Here is a 17122-nt window from a genome sequence, read left to right on the forward strand (position 1 = left end):
ATCTGGCGTGTCCCCAAATACAGAAGGGAAACGGCTATTCAGCACTTCTGCAGCCTGATTGCTATTAACAGCTCCACCATTCCCCTTCCCCGTGGACCCGCACTACCGCTGGGCAGCTGCAGCTTTTTATCAGCTTAATATTGAAAATGTAAGTTGTCGTCCTCCTTTCCAGCAGGGATGGTTCCCCCTCCCCACGTTCTCCATCGGCTCCCTGTCTGTCATCATCGGTTTCCACCTGGGGCCCTCCCGCCCCGCCCTGCACCCTGGGAAATGTCATCAATGTCCTCGGAAAAGTCATGGAATGGCCCATGGAGAAATGGTTCAGTGTCTGCCAGGGCCTGGGGGTGAGCTGGCACTGCCCCATCCCAGGGTACCAAGGGTTTCCCTAGGACATGGGCACCCAGTGTTTCAGGACCAGCCTCCATGACCCCACACGCTGGCACCAGGGTGCTGTGCCACAGGAGCACCATGCAGGAGAGGATCACCCCTGGCACCCCTGCCTGCTCCACACCATGCATCCCTGTTCCACTGCCCTCCCACTGCCGCTGTGGTCCCCAGGGACCAGCTGTCCCCCAGGATCCGTGTGCCCCGGCAGCACTGTCACAGCGTGGTGACTTGCACCCCGAGCAAGAGGCCATGGGGCTTGGCAGAAGGGCAGCTGGTTTGGGGATCCCAAGATTTGCAGCAGGGGTGACAATACCAGTGACAGGGCCAGATCCTGCCACGCCAATGAGGATTGAAAAACCAACTGGGAAATGGCAGGACGGGCTCAGCCTGCCCTGCCCTGACGCCGCAGAGATGAGCTTTGGGTCTCCCTGCAGGGCACTCGTTTCTCCCGGATCCACCCGAAAGGGGACTGGGAGCCGTGCAGGCCCTGGGGGAGCAGGATGGGGAGCAGGGGCTCGGCTCGCACGCAGGGAGGCTTCTCCTGCCTCTTCTTGCTGACCGGCTGTTTTATATCAAGGCGGGAGGGGGGATTTGCTGTTCTAGATGGTATTTTAATGGGCAGGCAGGCAGCTGGAGCCTGGGAGAAGCCTGCTTTACATTGTTTGGGGTTGTAACAAATAAATTCAATTAAAGGCAAATGGCTCGGCGCAGCCCCCACCCTGCGCAGTGTCTCTGTGGCACTGGAGGCTGCGGGAGCCCCGCACGGCGGCTGCCCGGGCTCTGCCCACCCTCGCCCCCGGAGATGCCGGGGTGAGCTGGAGGATGCGGTGGGAGCTGGGACGGGCACACACCGCACCCACAGAGTACCCACAGAGGGGATGGAGTGTCCGGGGAGCCCACCCTGTCCCCACACTGCGTGTCCCACCCCGCTGAGCAAAGGAGATGTGAAAATCCCCGTGGCAGGAGCCCCGCCACAGCGAGCGCTCCTCAGGAAGGGCAGCCCAGGACAACAGCCGCGGCGGGCAGCAGCATCCTCCGGGCAAGCAGAGGCTGGGCAGAGGCTGGGGCGTGGAACTGAGCTTTGCATGGCCACCATGCAGCCCCAGAGCCCCATGGCCGGGGGGAGAGGCAGAGGGGACTTGGCAGGGACATGCCAGAGCCTCAGCACGCTGTAAACAGCCGCGGCCACAGCAGCAACTCCTCTGCCGGGAGCCAGCGCCGGGCGTTAGTTAGCTGGAAACCAGATGGTGCTCTCCCAAGCACCGGCACAGCCCTCCGGCCACGGCCCGCAGCCAGGCACGGGCTCTCAGGGACCCCAGGGCTGCGCAGCACCCAGCACTGGGACCCCGACGAGCTGCACAGAGAGCTGGGGGCACAGGGAAGGCCCCACAGATGGACAGGGAGTGTCAGTGTGTCCCTGGCCCCACTGCTTCCTCAGCCAGTACTGTGTGTGTCCCAAGGCATGATGTGTTGCAAGGGATGGAGAAGGGAGGCAGAATCCAGCAGAGGGGATTGGAGATAGGGTATTAACATCCCTCAAAACGCCCGTGCATCTCTGGGTGCCACACCATGCCTCAGTTTCCCTGTGCCTCCCAAACAGCAGGGAACAACCAACAGCTGGTCCACAGGTCAGAGTCCACCTCATCCCCCCAGATAAGGATAAGATAGGGAAGAGATAAAGCCCCATTTCCGAGGCCAGGGAAAGCCTGAGCAGTGCCTGGCACATCACACCTGGAGAAACTCTCCATGGGAAATACAACATGGAGTACAGACAGCAAGACCCCATCCCAGCACCACCAGCAGGACCTGGGGCTCCAAGCTCTTCCCCACTCCTCAGTGGTCTTGGGAGCAGGTGCACCGAGGGGGCACAGTGGACCCATCCCAGCCCTGGGATTTTAGGGGGGTCTGCAGCAAGAAGACAAACAGCCGGGGCTGGGGAGGGGCCGGGGGGAAGGACGGCATCCCTGGTAGCCGTGGCGGGGGTCCTGTGGTGTTTACAGAGCTTAAAACCCGCCTAAGCCCCGCAAGGCCACGGCGCACAATAGTGTGTGGACGTGGTGACACCGCCCGTCCCCACACCACCTTGGAAGACAGAGAGCCCTGCCACCCACCGCCAGCACCGGGATTAATTATGATAATGTAGTTCTTTCCCCCTTTGTCACCCTAATGAATGGGCCCCTTTAGGATTTTAAGGCCTTTGTTTGGTGCCTCTTTACTGCGGTATTGTAGGATGGGGACTAGCAGGTGGCAGGTCCCCAAACAGCCCCTTTTGTCTCCTTTGGGGGCTGTTTTGTGGTGGGGTTGGGGAGGGGGATGCGAGGATGCAGGAGCGGGGGTGTGCTGCAAGGGAGCTCCTGGACGGCCCCGTAGCACCCGTGCCATCGCTGTGGGGCCATGGCACCCCACGCTGTGCATCGTGGCACCGGGGATCGCCAGCCACGGCCGTGCCCCGAGCCACCCGTGCCCGGGCCTGCTCGGTGGGCAGATGCGGGGAGCCACCGTCTGAGCCCCTGCCTTGATCTTTTACTGCCTGGGCAAATCAATTACCCAGCAGAAAAGTCTCTAAATCCCACCATAAAACCCGTTTAGCAGCCGCGGTGGCGCTCGCCAGGCCCTGGGCAAACCTCGCCCTGTGCCGGCACGGAGCTGGAGCAATTTTCCACAGGGACAGTGGGTAACTGCTGCCGGGGAAGGTCGGGCTGCAGGCGCAGCTGCACAACATCTCCCCACGCCCAGGAGGCAGATGAGGGCTCCCCAGGAGTCCTGGCTGTGCTCAGACCCTTCCGGGACCTCCACAGCTCTGTGCCCTTCTGCACCAGTCTGCCCCCTCCACATCCCCTGAGCAAGGGAGCAGCTGGGGATGTGACAGCACCGGGCACAGCACTGGGGACCAGGGACAGGCAGCTAAGGTGGCACAGAGGAACAGGGAACAGGGACAAAGTACGGCACAGAGACACCCGAACAGCAATGCCCTGTGCCAGCGTGGTTCCATGGGCTTTGTGTCAGGGCCATTGGCTGTGCTCATGGTGTCACCACAGTTGTGATGATGGAGCCTTGCTTCCTCCTATGCAGACACATAGAAGCATCTTTATTACCAATGCCAGCACAGGGATGACACATGTACAGGGTTGAGGGGCCTGGGGATGGTTAATGTCCCTCTGATGGCAGGCTGGGCTGGGTGGTTCCTTCAGGATGTCCAGGAGCACTGGAGAGGCTGCATGGTTCTGCCTTGGGGGCATTGTCAGGTGCCGGGCATTGGGGATCCCTCTGCTGTGCTGAACCTTCGGGCACAGGGCACCCCGGCTACCGTGTCCCCATGGGCAGAGGGGCTCCACGAGGAGGGGGGAGATCCTGTCCAGGCACTGCCGGGGGCTGCAAACTGGTGAGCAGCGGGGTGGTAAAACGGTGACAAGTAATTGGTGTCCCGGCCAGTCCTTTCATGCCGACGCCGTTTTATGGGTGAGGAAATTGCTTGTGAGTCAGGAACACAGGAGACAAATTTAGGAAGTGCTCTCTGAATGTGCCGGGGTCAGGCGCCGAGGCCGAGTGCTTGAAACCTGGGTGGCCTCGCCGCTCGCCCCGCGTTCCCCCCCCCCGGCTCCTCGGCATGGGAAAGCAGACCTTTTATCTTATCACTGCTCTTCCGCCGCCCCGGCCTCCCCCGCACGGCCCCCTCCCGGCGCAGCCGCTCGCGCAGCAGACACAATGCGCGGTGGCGGCCAAACGCGCACCCGTGACCCTCGGGAGCGCCTGGCACCGGGGGCTGCTCCCACCCGCCTGCCAAAGGGCTCGGGAACCTTCGCACCGCTCCGCATTCCCTTGGCCAGCGGCACCTTGCTGGCCAGAGGGCTGTCACAAGGCGCCGTGGGATGAGGGGACGTGGCATCCTAGCCCTTCTCGGGAACCAGCCCTGGCACAAGCTGCTGTGGCCCCAGGGATGCAGCGATGGGGAAACGCTGGTGCAAAGGTCTCCCTATACCATGGGGTGGCTGGTCCTCATCCTGCTGGCAAAGGTGCTGGAGCAGGCAGACCCCCCATGCTGCAGGGCTGCACCCTATGCCAGCCTTCCCCACGTTCCCCCACATGCTGGGAAGTTGGTAGTCCCTTTTCCTCCCTTTTAACTGGGAGGGAAGGCCTCAGCTGCATTAAGGTGCACCCGAATACAGCTGCCGGCTACCTTGAGCGCGCAGCCCCCATCCCCGGCCGCGGCCGAGCTGCCTCATCGGGCGGTTTGGATGTATTTTTCTTGATCGCTGGCCAAGCACTCTCTCCTGCAAAGCAGCATGTTTCTCATTTTCTGTAGGTTTAACTCCAAATTAATTTGTAAGTGATCTAGGTTTCTTGTTCCCCGAAAGATACCTAATAGCGGGGGGAGAGCTCCTGCCAACCGAAACGTCTCAGCGGGTAAAGGAAAAGCAGGAAAAAGAATCCCAGGAACTGTGACCCCTGGTGGGTATTTAACAAGGTGTCAGGGCAAGGGATTTTCGGAGCCAACTAAGTGGATGTGACACCGGCCCCGTGGGTCGGGACGGGGTGTGGGGATGCTCCCGCCGCGGCAGAGTTTGCTGCTGCCAGGTCTCATCCTGATCCAACCCTTCCTTGGGGGCAGCAGGGGCAGGGAGGGATGCTCAGCACTCCATCGCTTGCGCTGGCGGGTGCTGCGAGCCCCGAGGTGCGGAAAAGCCGGGGGAACAGGAGATGTTCGGGGTCGGGGTTAGCCATCCCCAGCACGGGCCGGTGGAGGTGCCCTCGCTGGGGACCGAGGCAGCGCATTCATACTGGACAAGGGCTGCGGAAGCGCCGGCGCCTGCGGGAAGGCAGGGGAGGCCCCACAGGGTGGTGGTCCCCTGGGGCCGGTGGGTGGTGGGAGGGGGCCAGCGAGCCCGCCGGGCGCCCCTGCCGCATGGGAAGCGGGCACGGTTTAATTGGGCGGGCGGCCGCTCGGCGGGGCCGGCTGCTGGCAGGCGGACACAAGCTCTTTTGTCTCCGCTCTCGCTCCCGGCACCGGCTGGGGCTGGCAGGGCCCGGAGCGGTGCAGCCACTGAGAGCCGAGCTCGCCACCGGGGCAAGCAGCCAAACCCACCCCGGCTCCTCGGGCTGTCACAGGCCCTCGCTGCACGCGAGGAAGTGTCCAGGTGGCCAGCGAGGCTTCCTGGCTGGTGAGGGGTTAGGAAATGTGTGGCAATCCCCGGCAAAGGGCCCTGCAGTTCTCCCGGTGCCCCCTTCTTGCCAGGAACAGGCGATACCCCTGCCCTTCCTGCTGACTGGGCCCATGAGTTCTGTGGCCAGGGATCCAGGGGCAACAGGCGTGGAAAGCACCCTGGCTTCTGCTCTCCAAGGTGGGATCTACAAGAGGATGCCAAGGAGGGATCTATAGTGAGACCAGCCACTGCTTTTGGATCCTGGTTCCTCTTGCATCCCTCCCACCCCTCAGCTCCACTCCGATCCTCTCTGTGGAATGGGGTCACCAGCCAGGGGCTGTGCCTCTCATCCCTTCCCCTGCACCCAACTGGCACGGTGGCTCTCCAACCCCACAGGCAACATCCATGAGGATGGATGATGACAGGGCTGAGGAATAAGGGGCAAACCTCCACCATGTGCACACTGCCTGGTCTCCCAGGGCCATTCCCAGGAGTGTCTTCTCCCAGAAGTCTCTTAGTACAGGAAGAATAGGGGCTATGAAGACTGGAAAGAACATCATGATGAGAGCACTGAAGAGTGAACCCCAGGTGATGGGGTGGATGGTCTGGCCACCATCCAGAGCAGACTGGACTCCTCAGAGAGCAGTCCCAGCCCCTCGCACGGAGGGAGCACGGCTGGGGCAGCAGGGTGCGTCACAGCCAGCTGTGCATCAGCAGTGGCTGCAAGCAGAGCGCGGCCAAATCCCTTCTTCCCGGCATCCGGCACCAACCACCCCTTTTGCAGAAAGGCCCAAGCAGGGGAAGATGTTGCTGTTGCTCAATGAGCCTGTGAGGGCCTGGGTCCTTCCTGGCGCCGCTGGAAATGGCTGGGTGACATGGCTGAGTTGCCAACCCCAAGAGCAGGCACCATCATCACCATGGCGAGCAACGTCTCAAGGATGGCACAGACTGGCCAGGTTTGCCTCCTCAAGTCTCTCAACCCATCACCAGGGGATTTGTGGCTTTCCTTGTCTGGGAACACAGCTGGACGCTTTGGGGAACCCTGGGGTGGGGATCAGAGGCCATTACCCAGTGACCATCACACCCATCACCGCTGCCAGTGTAGCTGGTTGGTTGCTCCTCACCATCCCCTCCAACTCTCCCAGCGCCAGCAGGCGGCTGCACCCTGGCCCCAGGCACAGGTGTTCGCACTGGAGACCACAGTCCTGGGGAACAGGGCTGCCCTCCCTGCCTGGGGCAACCCGCATCCTGCCACAGGGTTAAACTCCCCAAGGAAAGGAGGGAGGAAGATAGGAAAAACAATCACAAGAATTTGTTTCATGCTGCCTGGATCCCTTCCCGCACGCAGCAGTGTTTTTGGACGGCCGATTTATAATCAGCAGTGTGGAATGTTGTAAATTAAATATTTTTAAACAACTTTGCTCTCTCTCTGGTTAAACATTTCAGAGATCGCTCTTTCTTGTCTGTCTCTTGCTGGGTGGTCCCTCCATTCGCCCGTACATCTTCCTCAAACACAATTAACCATTTAGATGTTGCACAAAGGAATAGCTTATGCATACAACACCAGTCGCTTGCTGCTCCGACGCTGGGGGAGGGAGGGAGGCAAATAAGAAGGCAGCTTCTTTTATTTTCTACTAAAAACAAAAACAAGAAAATCCCTTTTTCCTTCCCAAACTATCCCATTTTTCCTTGAATTGTAAAGGCACTGATCCAAGCTCATCAGCTGTCTTGGTCCTCAGTCCAACAATCCCCTTGCCGTCCCCCATCCCCTGAAATTCAACATTAGCATTTTAAAAGCCTAAAACATACAAGTTTATTTAGACTCAAACTCTCCCAAGCTCTTGCTTTCCATATTTATATACACACGTATTTTAACGTATATAAAATGTCTGTCTATAGGAGCTGGAAGGAAGTTCCCGTCTGCCGGCCCGTCTGGGAGGCACAGGCGCGGCTGTGGACCTTGGCTCCTGGGAGATGGAGTGAAAACCGACAGGATCCAGAAATCAGCCTCCTGCCAGAGAGGGAGCGAGCCTCGGTGGGCTGGGTGCTGCTGAGGGAATCTCCACATCCCCAAATTAACTCTGCAGGTGACCAGTGAGAGGGCCCCGTGCTCTGCGCTCCCCCATGGCTCTGGGATGCGCCAGGTCAGTGCACAGTGGGCAGCCTGCAATGCCAAAGGCCCCAGCCTCAACTGCCCACTGCAGTAATCAATCCTTTAAAACAGATAACCAAAGGCCACCACAGGAGTGCTGTGTGTGACGGGAGGGCGGCACTGCGGTGTCCTGGGGCTGGATTACACCACACACTGTGCAACGTGCGTCTGTCACAGCACTGCCGCCGGCACAGGCGGCTCCTCTGCGAGCCCCACGTGGGGCTCCATCTCACTCTGCCTTGGGCAGGGACCACGGCAGCCACTACTGGCCCTCACTGGGGACTTGGGCCAGTGTGAAGGCAGTAAGGCACCTCTGGAAAACAATGGTGCTCCCCAGGCCTGTGAGGCTTTATTTGGAAAATACTCATCTCTGGACCAGCGAAGTCCAAAGGGTGCCCGGGGCATGGTGAAAAGCACTCTTCCCAGGCAGCCAGAGGAAGGACAGTGGGGTGCAGAGACCAGCAAGGAAGGCAGCAGGAGCATGGCTATGCACAATTAACCTTGGAGACTGATGGCAGTAAAAGATTGTCAAGTCCTTGTGATCCCAACCCTGAGAGGTCCAGGAGAATCCTATTGCAAGGGCTGCACACACAGTGTCACCTGGAGAGGTGACCAGGGGAGCCAGACCTCTGTACCTGAGACCATATGACTGCTCAGGCTCTGCTCCCCCCTTCCTGCCCACAAGCCAAAAAACTGTCCTAAAAGCAAGATCAGAGCTAGGTGCAAAGTTTTTGTGTCCATTTGAACACCATGGGGGTGGGAAGCCCACCATCCCTGGGAATGGCTGCCCTGTTTGCCTTCACCTCATGTGGCTCTCTTCCAGGGCTGCCAGGAAGATGGGAGCCATCTGCTTTGGTTTGACTGCAGAAGGGATCTGATGAGCTGCTGCTTCTTGAAAGATCCCAACAGCCACCTACAAAAGCAAACACAAACTGCTGAGGGAGGTGAGCCACGGCTCTGGGTGCGTGCAACTGCCCAACACATGCTCTTCCCAAATCTGTGTCTTACAAATGAGCTTGGCTGCAAAAATCTTGGCAAGCACTTGGCTGCAGAGCTGCTGCCAGTTGCACCCAGCTCTCACAGGAGCCAGAGTGAGGGGTCAGAGCTTCAGGTGCCTCTGCCATGGCATGCCAGCAGGGCAGGACCCACAGGAAGAAGTGTGGCCAGGTGTACACACACACCAACCCAGCTGCCCTGGTGACAGGAAAAGCCTTTTGGGAGCAGCTGGCAAGACACCACTCAGGAAAGCCAGTGGTCCTGCTGGCCATCAGGACATCAGGTAAACCTCTGATTTACCCCATGCATATCCAGCATGTGACAAGCCACTGTAAGAACCTTATCAGAGCAACCTGGCGTTACATCTGCCAAAGAAAGGTTCAGGACGAGTCTGTCAAGAAAGAGCCAGCGCCTACAGAGCTGGAGAACTTCCATCTCTTTCAGAGAAGTGTTGCCTATATAGCACCACCTTGACACCAGTAACACTGTGATGGGCAAGAGCTGTAATGCTCAGCTGCCTGGGGGTGACAGAGCAGCTTATTTGTGTCTGAGAGGTGCCCCATTCCTCAAAGTTGGTGAGCAGCCTGTACTAGTAACACCTTCCAGAATGTCTCTGTGACCTGGGACCAAACAGTCACATCCAAAACTACCTGGGAACAGAACCTGATGTCCTCAGTCACCTCCCCAATTTTCTCAATGACTCTAACATCACTCGGTTTGTGAAGTTGCCTGACCCAACCCATCACATGCTCACCTGATGATGACAGCAGTGTGGAGGCCAGGTTAGATGAGGAAGGGTTAACCTCCCAGTGCCTGTCTTGGGATTCCTGAAGGCCCTATTATCCTGAACTATTTTTCATAATTACTGCCACACACGTAGACTACATCAAGAGTGAATCTTCACTTTGATAATTTGTGCTGTGAAATCTCACTTTGGGATCTACTTTTATCTCACACCAAACACCTGCAGGTCGTAAAAGGCGAAAAGGAAAAGAAAATGCCTCAAATCCTAGCCAGGTTTTCAAGTGTCAGAGAACACTAAATTAACGCTAAATTCTAACCGACACAGTAAAGAGCCCCCCACCCTCTTCTTAAATTAGCTAAACAAAAGGACTGAGACTTTAACATATAATTAAGGCACAAGGAGGTAAAGCTGTAGCTGCTAAACAAGGCAATGCAGACCTTTCAGAAGTTAAGATGCATCCTAAAAACAGAAGGGGAGAAGGCTTTGTGTTACAGCAAAAGGACTGTGAGTCAAAGTCCCTGCAAACCTCTCAAGGCTTTGCCAGCCTTCTGGTAAAATGCAAAGCCAGGTAATTACACTCCACTCTGCTTCTGCTTCTACACACCCAAAATGGAGCCTCTCTCCCTTGCCGCACACAGAGACAAGAACTCTCTTTAATTAACCTCTGTAAAACCTCTGCGATCCTTGGATGAAAAAGGCTTCGTACCTTAGGAACATGTTTGCGCACATACACGAGACAAAACCTCCAGCACAAAGCTGGAGCTGAACTGCAGTGCATTTCTTCTCTGCAGCTTGTCACAGACCTTGAAGCTCGTCCTTACCCATAGTTTCCATTCCAATCTCGTCCTTTAGAAGAAGGATTTTGTTTATGAAACTCAGGGAATGTCTGGATTATAATCTCTCTCCTGTCAAATTAACTAGGAAACGGTAACTCTCCTCAGGGGTCACAGATGCCCATGAAGCCCACATTTAACATTTATCACTTCAGTTAATGAAATACCATCCCCGCCAGTTGCTGTAAGCACCTCTGGATGTCAAACTGCCAGGGGCAGATAAATGTCCTGTTCAATCCTACTACATTCTAATAAACAGCTTTTAGGTAGGAACTTGTGTCCAATTTATAAACATTAAAGAACAGCTTGTGTTTCAATCCCATCCAGGTGCTTTACAATCCTGGCACAGGCTCTGACTACAAGGCTGTGCGTTTCACATTAACACGAGCGACTCATCTGAGAGACACAGGTACAGTCATCCACGGATCATCCAAGTGTGGGGAGAGACCTCTTGTCCGGGATTAGGAACAGTGGACTGACAGGAAGAACCATCAAAATAAGGCAGGGAGTACCCACTGTTTACACCTCATGCCTCCTTCATGCACCAGCTCTGACATACTTGCTCTTGGGCAGAATTTCAAAGTATCAGACCAAACTCAGCCCTGATGGAAACTCTTTGACTGCATTACAGAGGGGAAGAGGCACAGATTAAATGCTTCTGCGCGGTGGGGCAGCATCATGAGAGACAGTGAGGAGGAGGAGGAGGAGGCCGGCGAAGCTGCCGGGCTGCAAAGAGCAGCCGGCACGGCCGCTGTTCTCACTGTCCGCCTGCTGTGCTGATGAGATGCACGAGCAGCATCCTGAGCAGTTTCTCCCAGGCTCAGGGACGGTGGTGCAGGACTGCAGGGACGTGATTTACGCCGCAGGGAGGGCGGCTAAGTCATTCTTTGGAGTGGGCACAGTCTGTGTGGTCCCCGCTCTCCCTTCTGCTGGAAAAGTACAGTGCGCTGGCCGGGCAGGAGCGATCTCACCCGGCACCAACCCGCGCGCATCCCAATGAGGGGGGAGGGGCCCACGGACACTCCGCTCTGCAAATACTCCTTTATTAAGACATAAATATAAAGCTGAACAGGAAAGGAGCAATGACAGGGTAAACCATGCCAGTACTGATCTGTACGGATGATCTTACGATGCTTGAACATCTGGTTCTGCTGCTGGCTTCCATAAAATCATCTTTAAAAGCTACTCGGGTTATATCTCCATCAGCTGTTCGGTGCCCACAATGACTTCATTAACATGTTTGGCTGAAAAGAGAGAGGGAGGAAAAGAAGAGCAATTGAGTTTTGCAGCAGAGCTTCAGACCTTGCATTTTTAAAATCTGCAACTTTAAAACAAATGAGAAAAGCAGATTCTGGAGAACTCAAACAGAGATTTGCTGAACTCCAGCGTCTCTCCGACAGTATCCCACACACATGGTGAAAGCCTAAACAACTGACTAAACATCAGCAGATTTCTCTAATGAGAGTTTTCACATGTATGTGTCACTAATAAACAAGAGAGGCCCTACAGAAGTCACAGCTGCTACTGACAGGTGTACACCTAGGTCAAGGCAAGGAACCATCAACATCTAACATGGAGACTGGACATAAAATTAAAGAACAGTAATCCACCCTGGCCCTAAAGAGCACTGTCTACCCCAAACTGCTTGGATGCTGGGGGGGAAAAGGGCTGCTCAGCACCAGGGGGCCATCACCAAGGCAGTGTGAGATCCTCTCAGCAATCTCAACTCAGCCCTAGCAGCTTAAAAACAAGAGTTTTTTTGTGTTTTATTTTCTTTTTTTTTTTTTTTTAATTTAAATCTGACCCTCAGGAGCAAATTTGTTGGAGGGGCAATTTCTGCAAGGTCACTCCTTTGCCTGTTCCCAGGAGCTTTGCACAGCCCCAGTGGACACATTAATGTGCCAGTCCCTGCCCCAGCACTGTTAATGCACTGTACTGAAAGAGCCTTCCCTTTAAAATGCAAAAGCAGCTTGTCAGGGAAGGACTGCAAATAAAGGATCTAAAGCCAAAATAATAAAAACACGCAACTGAAAGCCCAGTGCCTAAAAAACCCAAGCATGTGGCCTCAGAGCATGACACAAAGCTGGTGTGCTCAAAGTGGGTGTCCTCGGGGTACTGTGGGGGAGGTGGTGAATCTAAACTGCCCTCCAGGAGCTGGACACCTATCCAGATGGAGCTCAGGTGGTGTGTCCCATGCCCTTAGGCTCTTCATCTTACCTCCTGCAATTAGGAATAACAATTGTCTCTGGGGCCTGGGATAAAGTGTCAAGGCCTGTGAGGGGCTGGGATACACCAATGGAGGCTCTGGTGTCTCCCACACCTTACACAGCAGTGGGGGTAGATAGCCAAGGATGATGGAAATGATGAGCTGTGTTTTATTTACCTACAAAACTCCTCCCCTCAGGGGAGTGGATCCTGCAAGATTGCTGCAAAACAACAAATATCCCACCTTTGGCTAAAGGAAGAAATTCCTGGCAATTCCCAAAGTGGCTGGGCCAACATGGTGCTTCTCTTGGTTTAAAATTCAAGATGCAACCTTTTGTGCCATGCAAACCATTGCTCCAGTAAATGTTTGATCAAATTGTGCTCTATAAACCTCTGCACTGTGGCAAGATAATTTCTCACTGCAACCTGAACCCCACAATCATATGGATCACATGCAATCTTCTCAGCCTGAGGGACAGAATGAGTGAGCCACATCACTTCCTTTCAGAGACCCTTTGTGAAGGCTAAAATAAGGAGACCAGAGGTTTACCTGCAGCATCAGATTGAGACATTCAGCTCTTTGCTCAGGGTATTTATTGTAAACTGGTAATTAGTCCTGGAGCCTCACATTAACATCCTGGAGCTCAGTCTCCAGCACTTTGGGCAGGATGAGCAGAGGTGGATGCAATGCTCAGGAAAATGAGGGGCTGACTGTACAAGTGCCAGGTGCAAGCATGATGTAGGTAGCACCACACAACTTCTCCAGGACAGCTCTTGCCAATAGCCCCAAGTCCAGCCTTCAGCACCTCTCTCCTCCCGTCCTGGACCCCACACAGCCTTGCCAAGGTACCTCAAATCCAACCTGCAGCATTTCTTGCTATAACATTCCTCACCCCCAACAACTTTCCCAATATATCTCAACAGGCCCTGTAGCAACTCCTGTGACTCCATTCCTGAACCTCCTCCAAGCAGACTATCTATCATGTTGATTTCTATGATGTGAATAAGACCCTGGCCACCATCCAGTGAGAGTAATTATATTATGCCTCTGCAGATTAAACATGCCTTCATCTAGGCTTATAGAGAGCCATGTCAATTTATGGTTCTATATATAGGTTATCTGTAGCAATACTTTTTAATAAGGAACTTCTTGCTTCATTTCAGACAGCATCCTCCACGGTCCTAAATGTGCAGAGCTGGGATGGGTCCTGTCACATACCTTGCTGCAGAGGTGGTACAGACTATTTGTATTTTGCACTGACATGCTTGCAGCAACCTTATGGTGTCTTGTATTTTACAGCTGATGAGTTCAAAATGCTTTTTGAGAACGGGTGAGTAAGAGCATTCCTGTTTTACAGACAGGGAAACTGAGGCAGCAGTGAGTTTAGGGAGCTTCAGCACCAAAGCCACATGGGAAATTGGAGCCTGCATTCCCTCATCTCTCACCCCTGTGCCTGTTTCATCTCCTCCTTGATCCCCGTGGCCCAGATTCCCCAAAGTGGGCACACATGGTATGTCACTGCTACTTCAGACTCATATCACCAAACGTATTTCTTCTTGTAAAGGCTTACAGAAAACACATGAATCTGCCTGCCTAAAATCCGCGAGAAAGTTTTTAAGCGATAAAGGGAATGGTTTTGCTAGAAACAAAGCCCCATTCCGCACCCCAAGGGGATGTGGTAGGCAGATAAGGATTCACCCTGCTTCCCTCTTCCATTCCCAGAGCCCTTCTTGAGGAGGGAAGGGAATTCAGACTCCAGTGTGAGTGCCAGAGAGCTGAGCTGTGGATAGTGTTTCATTATCAGACGTGGCTGCCAGTTGCCAGTGGCTCTGGCTGGTACCAGCAAGCTCAGTTCCCGCAGAAACTCTGCCTGAAACTCTGGGGGAGGAGGGAGAAGTACCTCACATGCTTTGCTGTTCAGCTCCCTTTCTCCTTCCCCAGCTCCCCATTACGGATTTCTTACCAGGCTGCCTTTTATCTGACACTGGCAGGGTTACAGATGCATTCAGCCCACAGAGAAAGAAGACAGATTAGAGAAAGGACTTTGAGAAAGCCGTAAGAGTTGGACTCTTCAACCTTAAATCATGTTCAACTAGATCTTCTCAGATTGGGAGCATCTGGTGCTAAGCAAATCCAGAGCTGATCAACACATTCAACCTCCTGATTAGCACTTTGCTTCAAGTTGCTGACGCAGCCCAGCCTGAAGTCTGCCTGGGTGCTTGAACCGAGTGTCCACGGAGACTTTACTGAGTGTAAATCAAAAACCTGTCACTCGTTATATACGCGTTCCTGCTTGGGAAGACATTTGTTTACACATACTGTACACTAGCCCCTTAAAAACATACGCACAAGGCGAGCTAGAGAGCAGAGCAGCTTTTGGTGCTTGGCTAAAAACAAATTGTAATGCAAATAAACAGAGGGGCGGAAATGACTGCGCAGCCCAGCACAAACCCCAGCAGCAGGCTGGGGGCCGGGGACCCAGCGCTCCCCAGCCTTCCTGGCAGGTTCCTGCCAAGCCACTCACAGAAAGGGGATGCCGGAGCATTCCTTTAAAAGCCATGTGAAAGCATCTCCTTGTTGTTTGCTCAATTAGCCCCAGACAGATTGCTGCTGCTGCTGCTGGTGGCAACGCCGGGTTGTAAAGGAGGAGGGGAAGGAGGGGAAAGGGAGGAAAAAAAAAAAGAGAGGAAAAAAAAGGGTTAGGGCCTAGGCCCAGGACCACCACGAAGTTTCAGCCCTCAGGGGCTCCAGAAAACGTTCAGTTTACTCACTCAATTACATACACTGTTTTATAAACCCTTTAAAATAAAATAGAAAACAGTCCCTGGCACAGAATTACTGCTCTATTATACAGCAGTGATGAAAGCCACTGCTGTGTATTTGCTCTCTTTAAAGCAAGAGATAGTTTAACTTAAAAAACTAGGTGGGGGGGAGGGGTGGCTGCAGAAACGCATGCACGAAAACACGCTGTGGGTGGTTCCCACCACATTCACCCAGGACAGAAAGGATCAGAGAGCGGGAGAGAAGAGCAACTTGTCTCTGCAGTGATGGTTGGCTCTGGAAAAGCAGCCAGGTTAGGGGGGGGGAGAGGAACTAAAGGGGCTTAAGGGGATGGGAAGCAGCTGAAGCTTGACTTTGGGAGGCTGGAGGGTGTTTTAAATTACATGTACAGATAAAGAAGGGAAGCAGGTGATGGGGGCTGATTTGTTTGTGTTTACAGAGCAGTGGGACTTTCCAGTCAAAGCCTGTTCTCTCCACAGCCAAGCTTTACTTACATGATCACTGGAGACCAGGGTGACCACACTGTGGCCCCAAAGGCCAGGCGTGTCTCACAATTTCTCCCAAGTGCCAGGTCAGCCCCAATGTGCGGGCATCAGCTGAGCCCATGGGTCCCCAGCAATGATGATCCCCATGAGTTGAGTGTTCCAGCTGCTCCCAGGATTCCTTTATGCAGGGAATGAGGGATGTGCAGCTCACCCCAGGGGGGTTAGTGGTAGCTTCAGGCAGATCAGTTCTGGCCCACAGCTGGGGCCTCCAGCCCACAGAACAGACAGGCAGCAGGGAATCTTACTTCTGCCTTACATCCAACAACCAGCAGTTCTCAGTGCTGGTGGCCCCATGGATGAGGATTTTTTCATAGTTCAACCAGAATGAATCCCTTTGCTCTCAACCCTTCTTGAGATGTGTCTTGAGAGTGTGAAGGTAAGAGTGATTCAGTGCCCAATGAGAGATGACTTTACTGTGGCTTGGAGCAGATAGATTGAGGGAGTGAAGGTAGAGGATAGAGCTGTACAGGGAACTGATCACACAGGGTCTTAGAAGAAAGGTTAGTAAAGGATAAAGGAGACCCAGAGCTCAGGATGCAACTAAGATAGCAAGCTCCTTGGGGAGGGGGACATGCTTGATGTTCTCATACTGGGACAGAGTCCTAGCAAAGTGTGTGAGAAGCGACTGGATTACATCCATCAGTGCTCCCATGGGCTATCATTCCCTCACAGCAAATGCAAGCAGGGATCTCAAAAACAGCAGTCTGACTGTCTACAACTTAATTTCCTGATATGATGGCAGAGGTGCCATATTTGCCTGGAGCACTGGACACAAGCCTTGTCCTTTCTCAGCATCTATTGGGGTGTTCTTCCTGGCTCTTCCATGTGCCTGAGCTCTACCAGAGCAGAAGTAGTTATTTTCTCTGCGTGGAGCATGTAAAAATATTTCCACAAGGTTATGAACTGCTGCCTTCTGGGTAGACTTCAATATCAGCATGCTGTGAATGTGGCAGCACATTTAACCCGCTCACTCAGGAAGCCTGAACTTCCCTGGCTGGGAATGACAGTATGCACAAGTGTGGCAGTCCCCAGCAGCAGAAGGGAGGCCAAAGCATCGCTGGATGGATATTCTAATATTCTAAGGAAGTTTTGCGCCACTGCTAAGGCCAGAACTCATAAACCATTTTTATACAACTTGGAAAGGAGGCTTATTAGGATTAGTTAGCAGTATAGTCACTGCATAGTCACCGCAACAAAAATGTCAACTATTTAAGAGATGCCTGTTTTAACTGCCAACAATATCTTTGTCATGGGCATTCAGTAGTTAAACTATTTCAGGGAGAAATCTTACCAATCTCTCAGTTTTGCTATAAATTCACACCATTCCTACATCACC

At 54.0% G+C, this 17122-nt stretch overlaps 1 protein-coding gene across 1 annotated transcript in view; it reads right to left on the reverse strand.

Moving 5' to 3' along the window:
- Positions 1-11275: 11275 nt before the first annotated feature.
- EIF2B3 (eukaryotic translation initiation factor 2B subunit gamma) overlaps positions 11276-17122 on the reverse strand; it is a 95509-nt gene continuing 89662 nt past the window's right edge. The window contains exon 11 of the mRNA XM_058808712.1: positions 11276-11498. Within this exon, the coding sequence (XP_058664695.1) occupies positions 11446-11498 (53 nt within the window). The 3' untranslated portion in view covers positions 11276-11445. The remainder of the gene's footprint in view (positions 11499-17122) is intronic.

Source organism: Ammospiza caudacuta, chromosome 7 (assembly GCF_027887145.1).
Source record: "Ammospiza caudacuta isolate bAmmCau1 chromosome 7, bAmmCau1.pri, whole genome shotgun sequence".
Taxonomy (NCBI): domain Eukaryota; kingdom Metazoa; phylum Chordata; class Aves; order Passeriformes; family Passerellidae; genus Ammospiza; species Ammospiza caudacuta.